This window comes from Oncorhynchus clarkii, chromosome 16 (assembly GCF_045791955.1).
Source record: "Oncorhynchus clarkii lewisi isolate Uvic-CL-2024 chromosome 16, UVic_Ocla_1.0, whole genome shotgun sequence".
Classification (NCBI taxonomy): domain Eukaryota; kingdom Metazoa; phylum Chordata; class Actinopteri; order Salmoniformes; family Salmonidae; genus Oncorhynchus; species Oncorhynchus clarkii.
The window spans coordinates 70,959,877-70,976,642 of NC_092162.1; the positions used below are offsets into that span (position 1 = coordinate 70,959,877).

At 46.5% G+C, this 16,766-nt stretch overlaps 1 protein-coding gene across 1 annotated transcript in view; it reads right to left on the reverse strand.

Annotated features, from left to right (window-relative positions):
* The window catches only part of LOC139368997 (dnaJ homolog subfamily C member 5-like), a 31,173-nt gene that overhangs the window by 1,917 nt on the left and 12,490 nt on the right, over nt 1-16,766 (reverse strand). The window contains exons 2-3 of the mRNA XM_071108556.1: nt 3,613-3,785; nt 70-283 (exon numbers count right to left, since the gene is read on the reverse strand). Coding sequence (XP_070964657.1) covers nt 70-283; nt 3,613-3,725 — 327 coding nt within the window. The 5' untranslated portion in view covers nt 3,726-3,785. The remainder of the gene's footprint in view (nt 1-69; nt 284-3,612; nt 3,786-16,766) is intronic.

A 16,766-nucleotide genomic window follows, 5' to 3' on the forward strand; every position in this document is an offset into this window, starting at 1 on the left:
TAACGACACATCTATCGCTAAAATGTAGGTGTTGACATTCTCCTCTCCAAACACGAGATGTTGTCTTACCTTAGCCCACCAGGAGGAGAGGACAAAGTAGGTGTTGACGTTCTCCTCTCCAAACTGCTCGGCCACGTACAGTCCCAGGGATCCGTACTTGTCATAGATGTTCCTCTTGGTACAGTCGTTGAGGATGGCGTGGGCGTTATTGATTTCCTTAAACTTATCAGCAGCCTCGGGGTTGTCTGGATTCTTGTCTGGGTGGAACTTCAGAGCCAGCTTCCTGATTGGACAGAGAACAGGAAGAGGTTTATGACTGGTGTCTGTGTTAAACATCCCCTCCCATTCCATAGTTCTAGAACCCTCATGTAACGACATCACTTCAGCCCTATCACATACACTAAGTGTACAAAACATTAGGAACACCTTCCTAATATAGAGATGCCTTCAGAGCAGCTTAAATTCGCTGGGGCAGGGACTCTACAAGGTGTTGAAAGCGTTCCACAGGGATGCTGGTCCATGTTGACTCCAATGCTTCCCACAGTTGTGTCAAGTTGGCTGGATGTCCTTTGGGTGGTGGACCATTGTTGATACACACAGGAAACTGTTGAGGGTGAAAAACCTCAGCAGAGTTGCAGTTCTTTCCACAAACCGGCACCTACTACCATACCTCGTTCAAAAGGCACTTCAATACTTTGTCTTGCCCATTTACTAGGTGGAAAGGTGGAGGTGGAAAAAGTACCCAGTTGTCATACTTGAGTAAAAGTAAAGATACCTTATTAGAAAATGACTCAAGTAAAAGTTAGTCACCCAGTAAAATACTACTTGAGTAAAAGTATTTGGTTTTAATATATACTTAAGTATCAAAAGTAAATGTATAAATTGTTTCAAATTCCTTATATTAACGCAAACCACAAATTCAAAATGTAACTAGTACTTTTGGGTGTCAGGTAAAAATGTATGGACTAAAAAGTACATTATTGTCTTTAGGAATGTAGTGAAGTAAAAGTTGTCAAATATAAAAGTATAGATACCCCCCCCAAAAAAACAACTTAAGTATTTTTAATTAAGTACTTTCACACCACAGCCATTTACCCTCAATGGCACACATACACAATCATTGTCTCAATTGTCTCGAGGCTTACAAATCCTTCTTTAACCTGTCTCCTCCCCTTCATCTACACTGATTGAAGTGGATTTAACAAGTGACATCGATAAGACATCATAGCTTTTCACCTAGATTCACCTGGTCAGTCTATGTCACGGAAAGAGTAGGTGTTCCTAATGTTTAGTACACTCAGTGTCGTTCAGCAACAGCAGCACACCAGCTCTCTGTTGACCTCTAGTGGATCTTGTCTCACAGTGGACTGTTTTTTTTTAAAGTCCACATTCTCTTGGTTGTGTCCTGTGGCGCTGTGTAGCGTGCCTATAGGACTTCCTGTTGTCCTCTGGAGTGGCTAGCGGCGCTGTGTAGTAACGGTGACCTGTAATATGTGGTGTAGCGTGCCTATAGGACTTCCTGTTGTCCTCTGGCGTGGCTAGCGGGGCTGTGTAGTAACGGTGACCTGTAATATGTGGTGTAGCGTGCCTATAGCGTTACCTGTAGGACTTCCTGTTGTCCTGGTATAGTGGTGTATAGTGTTACCTGTAGGACTTCCTGTTGTCCTGGTATAGTGTTACCTGTAGGACTTCTTGATGTCCTGGTGTAGTGGTGTATAGTGTTACCTGTAGGACTTCTTGATGTCCTGGTGTAGTGGTGTATAGTGTTACCTGTAGGACTTCTTGATGTCCTGGTATAGTGTTACCTGTAGGACTTCTTGATGTCCTGGTATAGTGGTGTATAGCGTTACCTGTAGGACGTCTTGATGTCCTGGTGTAGTGGTGTATAGTGTTACCTGTAGGACTTCTTGATGTCCTGGTATAGTGTTACCTGTAGGACTTCTTGATGTCCTGGTGTAGTGGTGTATAGTGTTACCTGTAGGACATCTTGATGTCCTGGTGTAGTGGTGTATAGTGTTACCTGTAGGACTTCTTGATGTCCTGGTGTAGTGGTGTATAGTGTTACCTGTAGGACATCTTGATGTCCTGGTATAGTGTTACCTGTAGGACTTCTTGATGTCCTGGTATAGTGTTACCTGTAGGACTTCTTGATGTCCTGGTATAGTGTTACCTGTTGTACTTCTTGATGTCCTGGTGTAGTGGTGTATAGTGTTACCTGTAGGACTTCTTGATGTCCTGGTATAGTGTTACCTGTAGGACTTCTTGATGTCCTGGTGTAGTGGTGTATAGTGTTACCTGTAGGACATATTGATGTCCTGGTGTAGTGGTGTATAGTGTTACCTGTAGGACTTCTTGATGTCCTGGTGTAGTGGTGTATAGTGTTACCTGTAGGACTTCTTGATGTCCTGGTATAGTGGTGTATAGTGTTACCTGTAGGACTTCCTGTTGTCCCGGTGTAGTGGTGTATAGTGTTACCTGTAGGACTTCTTGATGTCCTGGTGTAGTGTTACCTGTAGGACTTCTTGATGTCCTGGTGTAGTGGTGTATAGTGTTACCTGTAGGACTTCTTGATGTCCTGGTGTAGTGGTGTATAGTGTTACCTGTAGGACTTCCTGATGTCCTGGTGTAGTGTTACCTGTAGGACTTCCTGATGTCCTGGTGTAGTGTTACCTGTAGGACTTCTTGATGTCCTGGTATAGTGGTGTATAGTGTTACCTGTAGGACATATTGATGTCCTGGTGTAGTGGTGTATAGTGTTACCTGTAGGACTTCTTGATGTCCTGGTATAGTGTTACCTGTAGGACTTCTTGATGTCCTGGTGTAGTGTTACCTGTAGGACTTCTTGATGTCCTGGTATAGTGTTACCTGTAGGACTTCTTGATGTCCTGGTGTAGTGTTACCTGTAGGACTTCTTGATGTCCTGGTATAGTGGTGTATAGTGTTACCTGTAGGACTTCTTGATGTCCTGGTGTAGTGGTGTATAGTGTTACCTGTAGGACTTCTTGATGTCCTGGTATAGTGGTGTATAGTGTTACCTGTAGGACATCTTGATGTCCTGGTGTATAGTGTTACCTGTAGGACTTCTTGATGTCCTGGTGTAGTGGTGTATAGTGTTACCTGTAGGACTTCCTGTTGTCCTGGTATAGTGTTACCTGTAGGACTTCTTGATGTCCTGGTGTAGTGGTGTATAGTGTTACCTGTAGGACATCTTGATGTCCTGGTGTAGTGTTACCTGTAGGACATCTTGATGTCCTGGTATAGTGTTACCTGTAGGACATCTTGATGTCCTGGTATAGTGTTACCTGTAGGACTTCTTGATGTCCTGGTATAGTGGTGTATAGTGTTACCTGTAGGACATATTGATGTCCTGGTATAGTGGTGTATAGTGTTACCTGTAGGACTTCTTGATGTCCTGGTATAGTGGTGTATAGTGTTACCTGTAGGACTTCTTGATGTCCTGGTATAGTGTTACCTGTAGGATTTCTTGATATCCTGGTATAGCGTTACCTGTAGGACTTCTTGATGTCCCGGTGTAGCGTTACCTGTAGGACTTCCTGTTGTCCCGGTATAGCGTTACCTGTAGGACTTCCTGTTGTCCCGGTATAGCGTTACCTGTAGGACTTCTTGATGTCCTCTGGTGTGGCGTTCTTGTTGATCCCCAGGACCAGGTAGAGCGAGTCTCCTGACGTAGACAGAGAACGCTGTCTCTGCGCTTCAGCTGCCATGACGACCACTCCTTCTCGCTCTCTCCTTCTGTCTCTCACACTCACTCACTCCTCACCAGTCTGAGAGAGGGGGAGGGGGGGGGGGGGAAACTCAGTCTACTCAGTCTCAGTCTATCTATGATCAAATAAAACATGACTCTACACTAGCAGACAGACAGATGACACTAGCAGAGGACAGACAAAGACGACACTAGCAGACAGACAGACGGCCAGACCACACTAGCAGACAGACAGACGACACTAGCAGACAGACAGAAAGACTACACTAGCAGACAGACGACACTAGCAGACAGACAGACGACACTAGCAGACAGACAGACAACACTAGCAGACAGACAGACGACACTAGCAGACAGACAGACCACACTAGCAGACAGACAGACCACACTAGCAGACAGACAGACCACACTAGCAGACAGACAGAAAGACTACACTAGCAGACAGACAGACGACACTGACAGACAGACAGACGACACTGACAGACAGACAGACGACACTGACAGACAGACGACACTGACAGACAGACAGACGACACTGACAGACAGACAGACCACACTAGCAGACAGACAGACCACACTAGCAGACAGACAACACCAGCAGACAGACAACTGGCCAGACTACACTAGCAGACAGACAGACGACACTAGCAGACAGACAGACGACACTAGCAGACAGACAGACGACACTAGCAGACAGACAACTGGCCAGACTACACTAGCAGACAGACAGACAGACAGACGACACTAGAAGTCAGACAGACGGCCTACCTGGTTAAATAAATAAATAGCCCAGGGTTCCTAAACCTTTTCTTGACAAGGAACCCCCCCCACCCAGGTATACTGGCGACCCAGGGACCACACAGGCTAGGCCTTGTTTTCTTCTTCACGTCTTATCAGGTGACAATGGCGAGGAGAAATAAATCAACATTTAAAAATGTATAGATTTGGTAAATAGTTTATTATTTTGACGTCCCCGTAGCCACCCCCCTTTTTGGACCCGTGAAGACCTCTAGATCCAACGAGTATCATTTGCACAATATTAGGAAGTTGAGAAAGTAGACATCACTGCTAGCGATTTTTCACAAAAACATAATAAAAAAAAATAAAAAAAAAGGTTTATTAAGTCTTGAACAGTCATTTGGAAAGTACTTCCTCTCATGGTTAACTACCAGGAAGTTTGAAATGACAGGCTGAGTGGGCGGGGGAGCTTATATTCATGAGCTCGCCTTGACTGACAGCTCTTTGAAACGCTGATGTCAAGCAGCTTGGATGCTTGACATTGAATATATTCGGTACATGAAAACTGAAGAGAAAAAGTACATTGTTTGCACTACGATTTATATCATCAACGAGTCAGTTTGGTGGAAACACCTCCAGCGGGAAATAAACTGATTTTTGAATATTCGCATGAAAGTCTGGTCGCCAATTGGATGGAAACCTAGTTAATGATATCACTTTACAAAATAGCTAAAACCAGACACATGAAGACCTAGCTAGCCAGTCACTAGCTAAAACCAGACACATGAAGACCTAGCTAGCCAGTCACTAGCTAAAACCAGACACATGAAGACCTAGCTAGCCAGTCACTAGCTAACACCATACACATGAAGACCTAGCTAGCCAGTCACTAGCTAAAACCAGACACATGAAGACCTAGCTAGCCAGTCACTAGCTAACACCATACACATGAAGACCTAGCTAGCCTGTCACTAGCTACCAACCAGACAGATGAAGACCTAGCTAGCCAGTCACTAGCTAACACCAGACACATGAAGACCTAGCTAGCCAGTCACTAGCTAGCCAGTCACTAGCTAACACCAGACACATGAAGACCTAGCTAGCCAGTCACTAGCTACCAACCAGACAGATGAAGACCTAGCTAGCCAGTCACTAGCTAACACCATACACATGAAGACCTAGCTAGCCAGTCACTAGCTAACATCAGACACATGAAGACCTAGCCAGCCAGTCACTAGCTAACATCAGACACATGAAGACCTAGCTAGCCAGTCACTAGCTAACATCAGACATGTGAAGACCTAGCTAGCCAGTCACTAGCTAACATCAGACATGTGAAGACCTAGCTAGCCAGTCACTAGCTAACATCAGACATGTGAAGACCTAGCTAGCCAGTCACTAGCTAACATCAGACATGTGAAGACCTAGCTAGCCAGTCACTAGCTACCAACCAGACATGTGAAGACCTAGCTAGCCAGTCACTAGCTAACATCAGACATGTGAAGACCTAGCTAGCCAGTCACAAGCTAACACCAGACACATGAAGACCTAGCTAGCCAGTAACTAGCTAACACCAGACACGTGAAGACCTAGCTAGCCAGTAACTAGCTAACACCAGACACGTGAAGACCTAGCTAGCCAGTCACAAGCTAACACCAGACATGTGAAGACCTAGCTAGCCAGTCACTAGCTAACATCAGACATGTGAAGACCTAGCTAGCCAGTCACAAGCTAACACCAGACACGTGAAGACCTAGCTAGCCAGTCACTAGCTAACATCAGACACGTGAAGACCTAGCTAGCCAGTCACTAGCTAACATCAGACACGTGAAGACCTAGCTAGCCAGTCACAAGCTACCAACCAGACAGATGAAAGGGAAACATAAGTATCTTTGCCATTAATTAATAGGGTAAACTTTTAATCATATTAGCTGACACCCTACAGTCAAATATTGGCACCGGTAGAGTAGCTATCTAGCTATATAAACCACGGCCCTCTGCAAACATGCCTACTCCCGATGTTGATTACAAGACGGTACTTATTTAAATTAGGTAAGAGAAGGTTCCTGTTGGTGTATTAAAATGAGAGTTAGGGTGATGTCACTTTGTCCCTTTGATAATGAATCCAGGTGTTTTAACATGAGGGAAGGGAACCAGTAGCAAGAGTCCCTTTTTCCATCATACTTTGATCTAGTTTCCTTCAAATATCCTTGAATTTCATGGAAAAACCTGCCCGCATCTCAGACAAAATAGTCACACGGATTACACACCTAATGCACCATGACAACCTCATAGCATTTGGCCTACATAACATATCCTTGTGAGAGAGAAATATGTATGTCGGTCTCTGTGGAGGGAGCAAGGCTGCATTCCAGAGGGGTGTGCTTCCTTGCCAAAAGGAGGGGATGACAGTCTTCTTCCTACTAACGAATTGACACACTTCGACCACATCGGTTTCCGGGTCACGGAGGAGAGGACAGATTTTTTGCCCCCTTACGAGAAAACCCCAGGCAATCCCTGGCTAGCTGCTGGTAGAAATCACACTTCATCTGTGGCACAGCGCCAGTCGGATCAACCCTCACAACAACCGAGGGCCAGCCGGCTCACCCCTCACAGCCACCGAGGGCCAGCCGGCTCACCCCTCACAGCCACCGAGGGCCAGCCGGCTCACCCCTCACAGCCACCGAGGGCCAGCCGGCTCACCCCTCACAGCCACCGAGGGCCAGCCGGCTCACCCCTCACAGCCACCGAGGGCCAGCCGGCTCACCCCTCACAGCCACCGAGGGCCAGCCGGCTCACCCCTCACAGCCACCGAGGGCCAGCCGGCTCACCCCTAACAGCCACCGAGGGCCAGCCGGCTCACCCCTCACAGCCACCGAGGGCCAGCCGGCTCACCCCTCACAGCCACCGAGGGCCAGCCGGCTCACCCCTCACAGCCACCGAGGGCCAGCCGGCTCACCCCTCACAGCCACCGAGGGGGTAAACAGAGGAGAGAAGTTGAGAGATCAGTGAAGAGAAATGATGGAGCAGAGGGGTAGCTAGGACTACGAGCCATGGTGTGTGTGTGTGTGTGTGTCACGCCGTGGGGCTCGGAGAGACAGACTATTCTCCTCTTCACTGACTGATTGGCACACACAGGAAGAGGCCAACCCCTGGTTCATTGGTTAATTTAGGAACCTGGGAACTCATTCAGGCCGACTAATCTAATGACATTTCTATGTGTTACTGACTGACTGGTTCTACACACTGCCATGGTTCCCTTCCTTTCATCTCTGGCCTGGAAGGCCTCCCACTGATCTACCTGTTCTCCTAGAGAAGGCCTGTACACTTGTTGTTTGACAGTATAATCTGATGGGGTCACAGGAATGGTTCAGCTCATGAAAGCCATGCAGCCTATTAGCCAACAGACAAACGAGTTGACCTTTCCTCACACTTTTTTTTATTTTCATTTTTTAATAGCAAGTTCAAACTCCATGACCCTCTCCCTCTGGGTAATTTTTTAGGCTATTCGTGGCCTCGGTCTCACTTTGCCTGCCTGTTCTGACAGGGCTCGTGCACGGAAATAACCCCGACAGGCAGGCAGTAAGAACAGGCAGGTAGTAAGAACAGGCTCACCACCAAGTAGCAGGAGGGCGGCCCGCTGGTTCAGGATAATCTGATCATTTCCTCTGAGAGCCCTGTTGGGATTAACCAAGGGTGGAGAGCCCTAGACACTGACTGATCCGAGATCATTATTTTATATGCCTCCATAGTGGTAAGGGTTTAGGCTATGGGTAAGCTAAACTGGTCCTAGATCAGTGACTAAAGGCTAGTGTGTGTGTGGGGGGGCCCATAGCGCTTAAGGGGGAGGGGTTACAGTGTGGCACGCCACCTCAGGTGATATCTGGGCAGAAAGCCGCTTCCTTAATTACACCGTTGCCTCTTATTGATGTGTCAATGTGAATTAACCTACTACCCCCCCCCCCCCCCCCCCCCATGTACAGAAACACACCATGAGTAGCCAGTCATAGCAGCTACCAATGGGGGGGTTTACAATTCTGCCTGGTTAGCGGCTATTCAAGTTAGACGGTGTCAAGCGATGCCATGTTCAGAATAAAGGGAGGTGATATATGAGAGAAATCAGGTGTTGAGGATAAAAAATTATAAAAAATACGAGACCGCGAGGGATAGATGTAGAGTCGCCGTGGTTACAGAATCCTGTTGCCACAGCTGCCATTAGGAGTCTGTGTGTGTGTGTAGGGGCCTGTCCACTAAAACCCTCACCAGATGGTCGACACCCCGCCACGTCGCCATAACAACCCTCACTAGGCCTAAACACACTGATACAACACGGCTCCGATACACAGACCGACCAAGCGGTGGCGCCGCTGCCTAGATGGAGCCACTAAAGCCATGCCATTAAACCAGGCATCCTGGCAACCAGCGGCGTGTGTCTATGTTTTACAGCTTTCAGACAGTTAGTATGTGTTAGTGTTAGTTATGGGCAGGTCAGTACGCGTTGGTGGTTAGCTGTGTGTCAGTGTTAGCTATGGGCAGGTCAGTACACGTTGGTGGTTAGCTGTGTGTTAGCTATGGGCAGGTCAGTACACGTTGGTGGTTAGCTGTGTGTTAGTGTTAGCTATGGGCAGGTCAGTACGCGTTGGTGGTTAGCTGTGTGTTAGTGTTAGCTATGGGCAGGTCAGTACACGTTGGTGGTTAGCTGTGTGTTAGTGTTAGCTATGGGCAGGTCAGTACGCGTTGGTGGTTAGCTGTGTGTTAGTGTTAGTTATGGGCAGGTCAGTACGCGTTGGTGGTTAGCTGTGTGTTAGTTATGGGCAGGTCAGTACACGTTGGTGGTTAGCTGTGTGTTAGTGTTAGCTATGGGCAGGTCAGTACGCGTTGGTGGTTAGCTGTGTGTTAGTGTTAGCTCTGGGCAGGTCAGTACGCGTTGGTGGTTAGCTGTGTGTTAGTGTTAGCTATGGGTAGGTCAGTACACGTTGGTGGTTAGCTGTGTGTTAGCTATGGGCAGGTCAGTACACGTTGGTGGTTAGCTGTGTGTTAGCTATGGGCAGGTCAGTACGCGTTGGTGGTTAGCTGTGTGTTAGTATTAGCTATGGGCAGGTCAGTACGCGTTGGTGGTTAGCTGTGTGTTAGTGTTAGCTATGGGCAGGTCAGTACACGTTGGTGGTTAGCTGTGTGTTAGTATTAGCTATGGGCAGGTCAGTGCGCGTTGGTGGTTAGCTGTGTGTTAGTATTAGCTATGGGCAGGTCAGTACACGTTGGTGGTTAGCTGTGTGTTAGTATTAGCTATGGGCAGGTCAGTGCGCGTTGGTGGTTAGCTGTGTGTTAGTATTAGCTATGGGCAGGTCAGTACACATTGGTGGTTAGCTGTGTGTTAGTATTAGCTATGGGCAGGTCAGTGCGCGTTGGTGGTTAGCTGTGTGTTAGTGTTAGCTATGGGCAGGTCAGTGCGCGTTGGTGGTTAGCTGTGTGTTAGCTATGGGCAGGTCAGTACACGTTCGTGGTTAGCTGTGTGTTAGCTATGGGCAGGTCAGTACACGTTGGTGGTTAGCTGTGTGTTAGTGTTAGCTATGGGCAGGTCAGTACGCGTTGGTGGTTAGCTGTGTGTTAGTGTTAGCTATGGGCAGGTCAGTGCGCGTTGGTGGTTAGCTGTGTGTTAGTGTTAGTTATGGGCAGGTCAGTACACGTTGGTGGTTAGCTGTGTGTTAGTGTTAGCTATGGGCAGGTCAGTACGCGTTGGTGGCTAGCTGTGTGTTAGTTATGGGCAGGTCAGTACGCGTTGGTGGTTAGCTGTGTGTTAGCTATGGGCAGGTCAGTACGCGTTGGTGGTTAGCTGTGTGTTAGCTATGGGCAGGTCAGTGCGCGTTGGTGGTTAGCTGTGTGTTAGCTATGGGCAGGTCAGTGCGCGTTGGTGGTTAGCTTTGTGTTAGCTATGGGCAGGTCAGTACACGTTGGTGGTTAGCTGTGTGTTAGTGTTAGCTATGAGCAGGTCAGTGCGCGTTGGTGGTTAGCTGTGTGTTAGCTATGGGCAGGTCAGTGCGCGTTGGTGGTTAGCTTTGTGTTAGCTATGGGCAGGTCAGTACGCGTTGGTGGTTAGCTGTGTGTTAGTGTTAGCTATGGGCAGGTCAGTGCGCGTTGGTGGTTAGCTGTGTGTTAGCTATGGGCAGGTCAGTACACGTTGGTGGTTAGCTGTGTGTTAGTGTTAGCTATGGGCAGGTCAGTACGCGTTGGTGGTTAGCTGTGTGTTAGTGTTAGCTATGGGCAGGTCAGTGCGCGTTGGTGGTTAGCTGTGTGTTAGCTATGGGCAGGTCAGTACACGTTGGTGGTTAGCTGTGTGTTAGTGTTAGCTATGGGCAGGTCAGTGCGCGTTGGTGGTTAGCTGTGTGTTAGTGTTAGCTATGGGCAGGTCAGTACGCGTTGGTGGTTAGCTGTGTGTTAGTTATGGGCAGGTCAGTACACGTTGGTGGTTAGCTGTGTGTTAGTGTTAGCTATGGGCAGGTCAGTACACGTTGGTGGTTAGCTGTGTGTTAGTGTTAGCTATGGGCAGGTCAGTGCGCGTTGGTGGTTAGCTGTGTGTTAGCTATGGGCAGGTCAGTGCGCGTTGGTGGTTAGCTTTGTGTTAGCTATGGGCAGGTCAGTACACGTTGGTGGTTAGCTGTGTGTTAGTGTTAGCTATGGGCAGGTCAGTGCGCGTTGGTGGTTAGCTGTGTGTTAGCTATGGGCAGGTCAGTGCGCGTTGGTGGTTAGCTTTGTGTTAGCTATGGGCAGGTCAGTACACGTTGGTGGTTAGCTGTGTGTTAGTGTTAGCTATGGGCAGGTCAGTATGCGTTGGTGGTTAGCTGTGTGTTAGTGTTAGCTATAGGCAGGTCAGTGCGCGTTGATGGTTAGCTGTGTGTTAGCTATGGGCAGGTCAGTGCGCGTTGGTGGTTAGCTGTGTGTTAGCTATGGGCAGGTCAGTACACGTTGGTGGTTAGCTGTGTGTTAGTGTTAGCTATGGGCAGGTCAGTACACGTTGGTGGTTAGCTGTGTGTTAGTATTAGCTATGGGCAGGTCAGTACACGTTGGTGGTTAGCTGTGTGTTAGCTATGGGCAGGTCAGTGCGCGTTGGTGGTTAGCTGTGTGTTAGCTATGGGCAGGTCAGTACACGTTGGTGGTTAGCTGTGTGTTAGTGTTAGCTATGGGCAGGTCAGTACACGTTGGTGGTTAGCTGTGTGTTAGTGTTAGCTATGGGCAGGTCAGTACACGTTGGTGGTTAGCTGTGTGTTAGTGTTAGCTATGGGCAGGTCAGTACACGTTGGTGGTTAGCTGTGTGTTAGTGTTAGCTATGGGCAGGTCAGTACACGTTGGTGGTTAGCTGTGTGTTAGTGTTAGCTATGGGCAGGTCAGTACACGTTGGTGGTTAGCTGTGTGTTAGTGTTAGCTATGGGCAGGTCAGTACACGTTGGTGGTTAGCTGTGTGTTAGCTATGGGCAGGTCAGTACACGTTGGTGGTTAGCTGTGTGTTAGCTATGGGCAGGTCAGTACACGTTGGTGGTTAGCTGTGTGTTAGTATTAGCTATGAGCAGGTCAGTACGCGTTGGTGGTTAGCTGTGTGTTAGTGTTAGCTATGGGCAGGTCAGTACACGTTGGTGGTTAGCTGTGTGTGTGTATATGGCAGGCTTAGGGAAGTATGTGTTGATTGTTAGGGCTGGGATAATACCAGTAGCTCAAATATTGCAAATCTTTCCATGGCAGAAAAAAATATATTGTGTTCTATAACCTGGAAAATAAATACATGTGACTCTGGATGACATCATAATGTCATAATGTCTGGATGACATCATAATGTCTGGATGACATCATGTCTGGATGACATCATAATGATGTTTGTTTCCAACACCAGGGATGTTTTCCTGAATAAATTAGATCTGCTGTGTGTTTGGTTTCCTTGCCATGACACTAAAGAGCATGGTGATGCTGCTCGGATCCCGCTCTCTTGACCGTGTCTGATATAGACAGGTCCTTGTATACGGACGGCTAAGTGTGTTTGGGGCAGGTCAGTGTGTTCTCGGACTGTCGTCCTGCGTTACGGTCACAGGCTCAACCCTTCGCTCCACCTCCAGGTTCTTCGTCTTCTACTAACACAGAACAGGGAGATTTTCAGAACTAACAGTGACAGTCAAACAGGGGAGGCCACGTCCTCCTAAAACATGATGACAGCAGATCAGTTTGCCCTGGCTCCTTTGTCACACACTCTCCGTATACTAAGCACGGGTATACAACGCACTCTGTACTCACCTTTGCGTACTAACCTCCTGTCTACGGACATGTGGATAGACCATAAACCAGCATTTAGTTAGATATTACTGCACTGTTGGAGCTGGGAACATTTAGTTAGATATTACTGCACTGTTGGAGCTAGGAACACCAGCATTTAGTTAGATATTACTGCACTGTTGGAGCTAGGAACATTTAGTTAGATATTACTGCACTGTTGGAGCTAGGAACACCAGCATTTAGTTAGATATTACTGCACTGTTGGAGCTAGGAACATTTAGTTAGATTATACTGCACTGTTGGAGCTAGGAACACCAGCATTTAGTTAGATATTACTGCACTGTTGGAGCTAGGAACACAAGCATTTAGTTAGATATTACTGCACTGTTGGAGCTGGGAACATTTAGTTAGATAATACTGCACTGTTGGAGCCAGGAACAGCAGCATTTAGTTAGATATTACTGCACTGTTGGAGCCAGGAACACAAGCATTTATTTAGATATTACTGCACTGTTGGAGCTAGGAACACAAGCATTTAGTTAGATATTACTGCACTGTTGGAGCTAGGAACACAAGCATTTAGTTAGATACTACTGCCCTGTTGGAGCTAGGACACCAGCATTTAGTTAGATATTACTGCACTGTTGGAGCCAGGAACACCAGCATTTAGTTAGATATTACTGCACTGTTGGAGCTAGGAACACCAGCATTTAGTTAGATATTACTGCACTGTTGGAGCCAGGAACACCAGCATTTAGTTAGATATTACTGCACTGTTGGAGCCAGGAAAACCAGCATTTAGTTAGATATTACTGCACTGTTGGAGCTAGGAACATTTAGTTAGATATTACTGCACTGTTGGAGCTAGGAACATTTAGTTAGATATTACTGCACTGTAGGGACGTAAGCATTTCACTACACCCGCAATAACAATCTGCCAAAAGGTGTGTATGTGACCAATACATTTTATTAGATTTTTAGCACGTGTCATTTAGTTAAAAGGATTATACCAGGTCCACAACACAGTAGCGGCTCCTGACTGGCTGAGTACGCGGGGCGGGGGCCGAGTGTTCCAAATTTAACAGACATGCATTGCATTTTCCAGCCTGATAATAGCTAATTTCCAATTCGATTATCTCTGAGTAGAACAGGAACAGAGTTCTAGGCAGACTATCACATCAGACCTCTAGCCTACCGTAGACCATACGGACCCCATCTGTCCGATTTTTAAAAAAGGACTGACGACAGAAACAGATCATTTGGTTCCATCTCAACATATTTAAATACTGAAATCAAAGTGCTGTCACATATAAATGAAACTCCCAAAACATTAAAAAAAATAAGGTTACAATCAAAAGGTTAGTGCACAGTAAAATGTGGACAGTCGGACGCGTCACAAATTCAGAACCGCTGGAGCAACATAATAAACTATCATCTGCACACTTCCTGTTTTATCAAAAGGAGACATCTTTACACTTCCTGTTTTATCAAAAGGAGACATCTGTACACTTCCTGTTTTATCAAAAGGAGACATCTTTACACTTCCTGTTTTATCAAAAGGAGACATCTTTACACTTCCTGTTTTATCAAAAGGAGACATCTTTGGCCTCCCGGGTGGCGCAGTGGTCTAGGGCACTGCATCGCAGCGCTAGCTGTGCCACCAGAGACTCTGGGTTTGTGCCCAGGCTCTGTCGCAGCAGGCCGCGACCGGGAGGTCCGTGGGGTGACGCACAATTGGCCTAGCGTCGTCTGGGTTAGGGAGGGTTTTGGCCGGTAGGGATATCCTTGTCTCATCGCGCACCAGCGACTCCTGTGGCGTGCCGGGCGTAGTGCACGCTAACTAAGGTCGCCAGGTGCACGGTGTTTCCTCCGACACATTGGTGCGGCTGGCTTCCGGGCTGGATGCGCGCTGTGTTAAGAAGCAGTGCGGCTTGGTTGGGTTGTGTATCGGAGGACGCATGACTTTCAACCTTCGTCTCTCCCGAGCCCGTACGGGAGTTGTAGCGATGAGACAAGATAGTATCTACTAACAATTGGATACTAGGAAAAAGGGGGGTAAATATTTTTTATTTTAAAAAAACTTTTAAAAACATTTTACACTGATCATTGGGAATCAGATCAGAATGAAGCTTGATCCATAAATCAAGCCCCATAAATTAAATAGGATAGCCTAGCCTACAAAACTAAAAACAGTTTTTGTCTCAACTGTGGGAGTCTCCAGTTCACACCCCCCCAAAAAAATAGTCATATTGTATCTGATGGATATTCAGACGTCTACAGGAAGGAATAAAAACATATTTGAAGGTGTCGTCGATCCCCGTCAGAAATCAAGCTATGAGAGGAATCTTTAAATTTGGGGAAATCAGACGGGCAGTTAGCGCTGCGTTTCAATAGGTGTGCTAGCAGCCCTGTCGCCATTGTTCATAGTAGGGACCACGTGAATGCAATAGAAGTGGACAAGAGACTAAATTCAAAACGTTGCTTGATTAAAAAAAAAGAAGAAAAAGAAGTATAAAATAAATTCATACATTGTACCTCCCTGGCCTGAGCATGGAAGTTCAACGTGTAGCTAGATTTATGTTAACTAGCGCATTGTTGCCCCGTGAAAGGAAGTTAGGCTAGCGAGTAAGTATTTTAGCCAGGACAGCAACAAAAACAAGTGTGTACTGTATGACAATTGTTTTTGGTATCTTTTGAGATGTCACTGTATTAAACTAAGCATAGATGATATGATGCTGGAATAGTGGAGGCAGTAGTCCGAACACGGCATAAACATTAACTTGCTGTAGGTCATGTAACGGTTTGTTACATACAATAATGCTTTGTGGACTTCACAGGACAGAGGTTGCGCTACGGTTTTGTGATGAAACAAAGGTGTGGTTGAATTTATTCTGCCACTGTGTCTTCTTCTTGTCTTCTTCCTCTGCCTCTAGGCCTGTATATCACGGTGTCGAGGCATATGAACTAACAGGTTACAGAGTAAACAATGAAATTACCACAGCACATAGGTTGTACTATGGCTTTTATTGGGGGGGGGGGGGGGTGTGTGTAAGATAATGTGACAGGCTTACGTTTTTCAAGTCATGTTTTTAAAAAAAAATCTGAGCGGTTGATCTAGGCTTGCATCTTGACTCAGAAAAGGGATCTTGACTCAGAAAAGGTTGGTGACCACTGTTCTAGAGTTTTACCTGTTAACACTATTAACATTTCCCTTTACTGTGGCAATCGTGATCTAATCAAGGGCAATATTAGCCACTTTCAATGCAACATAACGAACAACGCAAGAGATTTTGTCGTAGGCAGAACTCAGAGTGGGATTCTACTGTGCATGAATCAGCCCATACTACACAGACCAATGCGGCATAACCAAATCAGAGCTGCAGTAGGCCTATATGCAAATACCATTGCCATATGGACCTGTGACATTTACTTTGAACTGGACTGTGTTTACAGCATGAGCGGCCGTAAGTAGATGCTCTTGTTTTGAATCACAGCAAGAGCTGCATGTAGCCACGTGTGCATATTTTGTTTATATCCGTTGCAAGTTAGTGAGTTATTAGCCCAGTTAGTGAGTTATTAGCCCAGTTAGTGAGTTATTAGCCCAGTTAGTGAGTTATTAGCCCAGTTAGTGAGTTATTAGCCCAGTTAGTGAGTTATTAGCCCAGTTAGTGAGTTATTAGCCCAGTTAGTGAGTTATTAGCCCAGTTAGTGAGTTATTAGCCCAGTTAGTGAGTTATTAGCCCAGTTAGTGAGTTATTAGCCCAGTTAGTGAGTTATTAGCCCAGTTAGTGAGTTATTAGACCAGTTAGTGAGTTATTAGCCCAGTTAGTGAGTTATTAGACCAGTTAGTGAGTTATTAGCCCGGTTATAGATAATTTGTAGTCAGCAATAGGGGAGTGATCGCTTCTTACAAGAGCACAAAACATGTACATTTCTAGACATCTTTGAAAAGCCAGTTAGTTAAAATATATATATTTTTTTGTCTTAAAGGGGAAGAGATGTATTTTGAGAAAGGCTGAGGAAGAGGCTAGCATAATAAGTAGGAAGA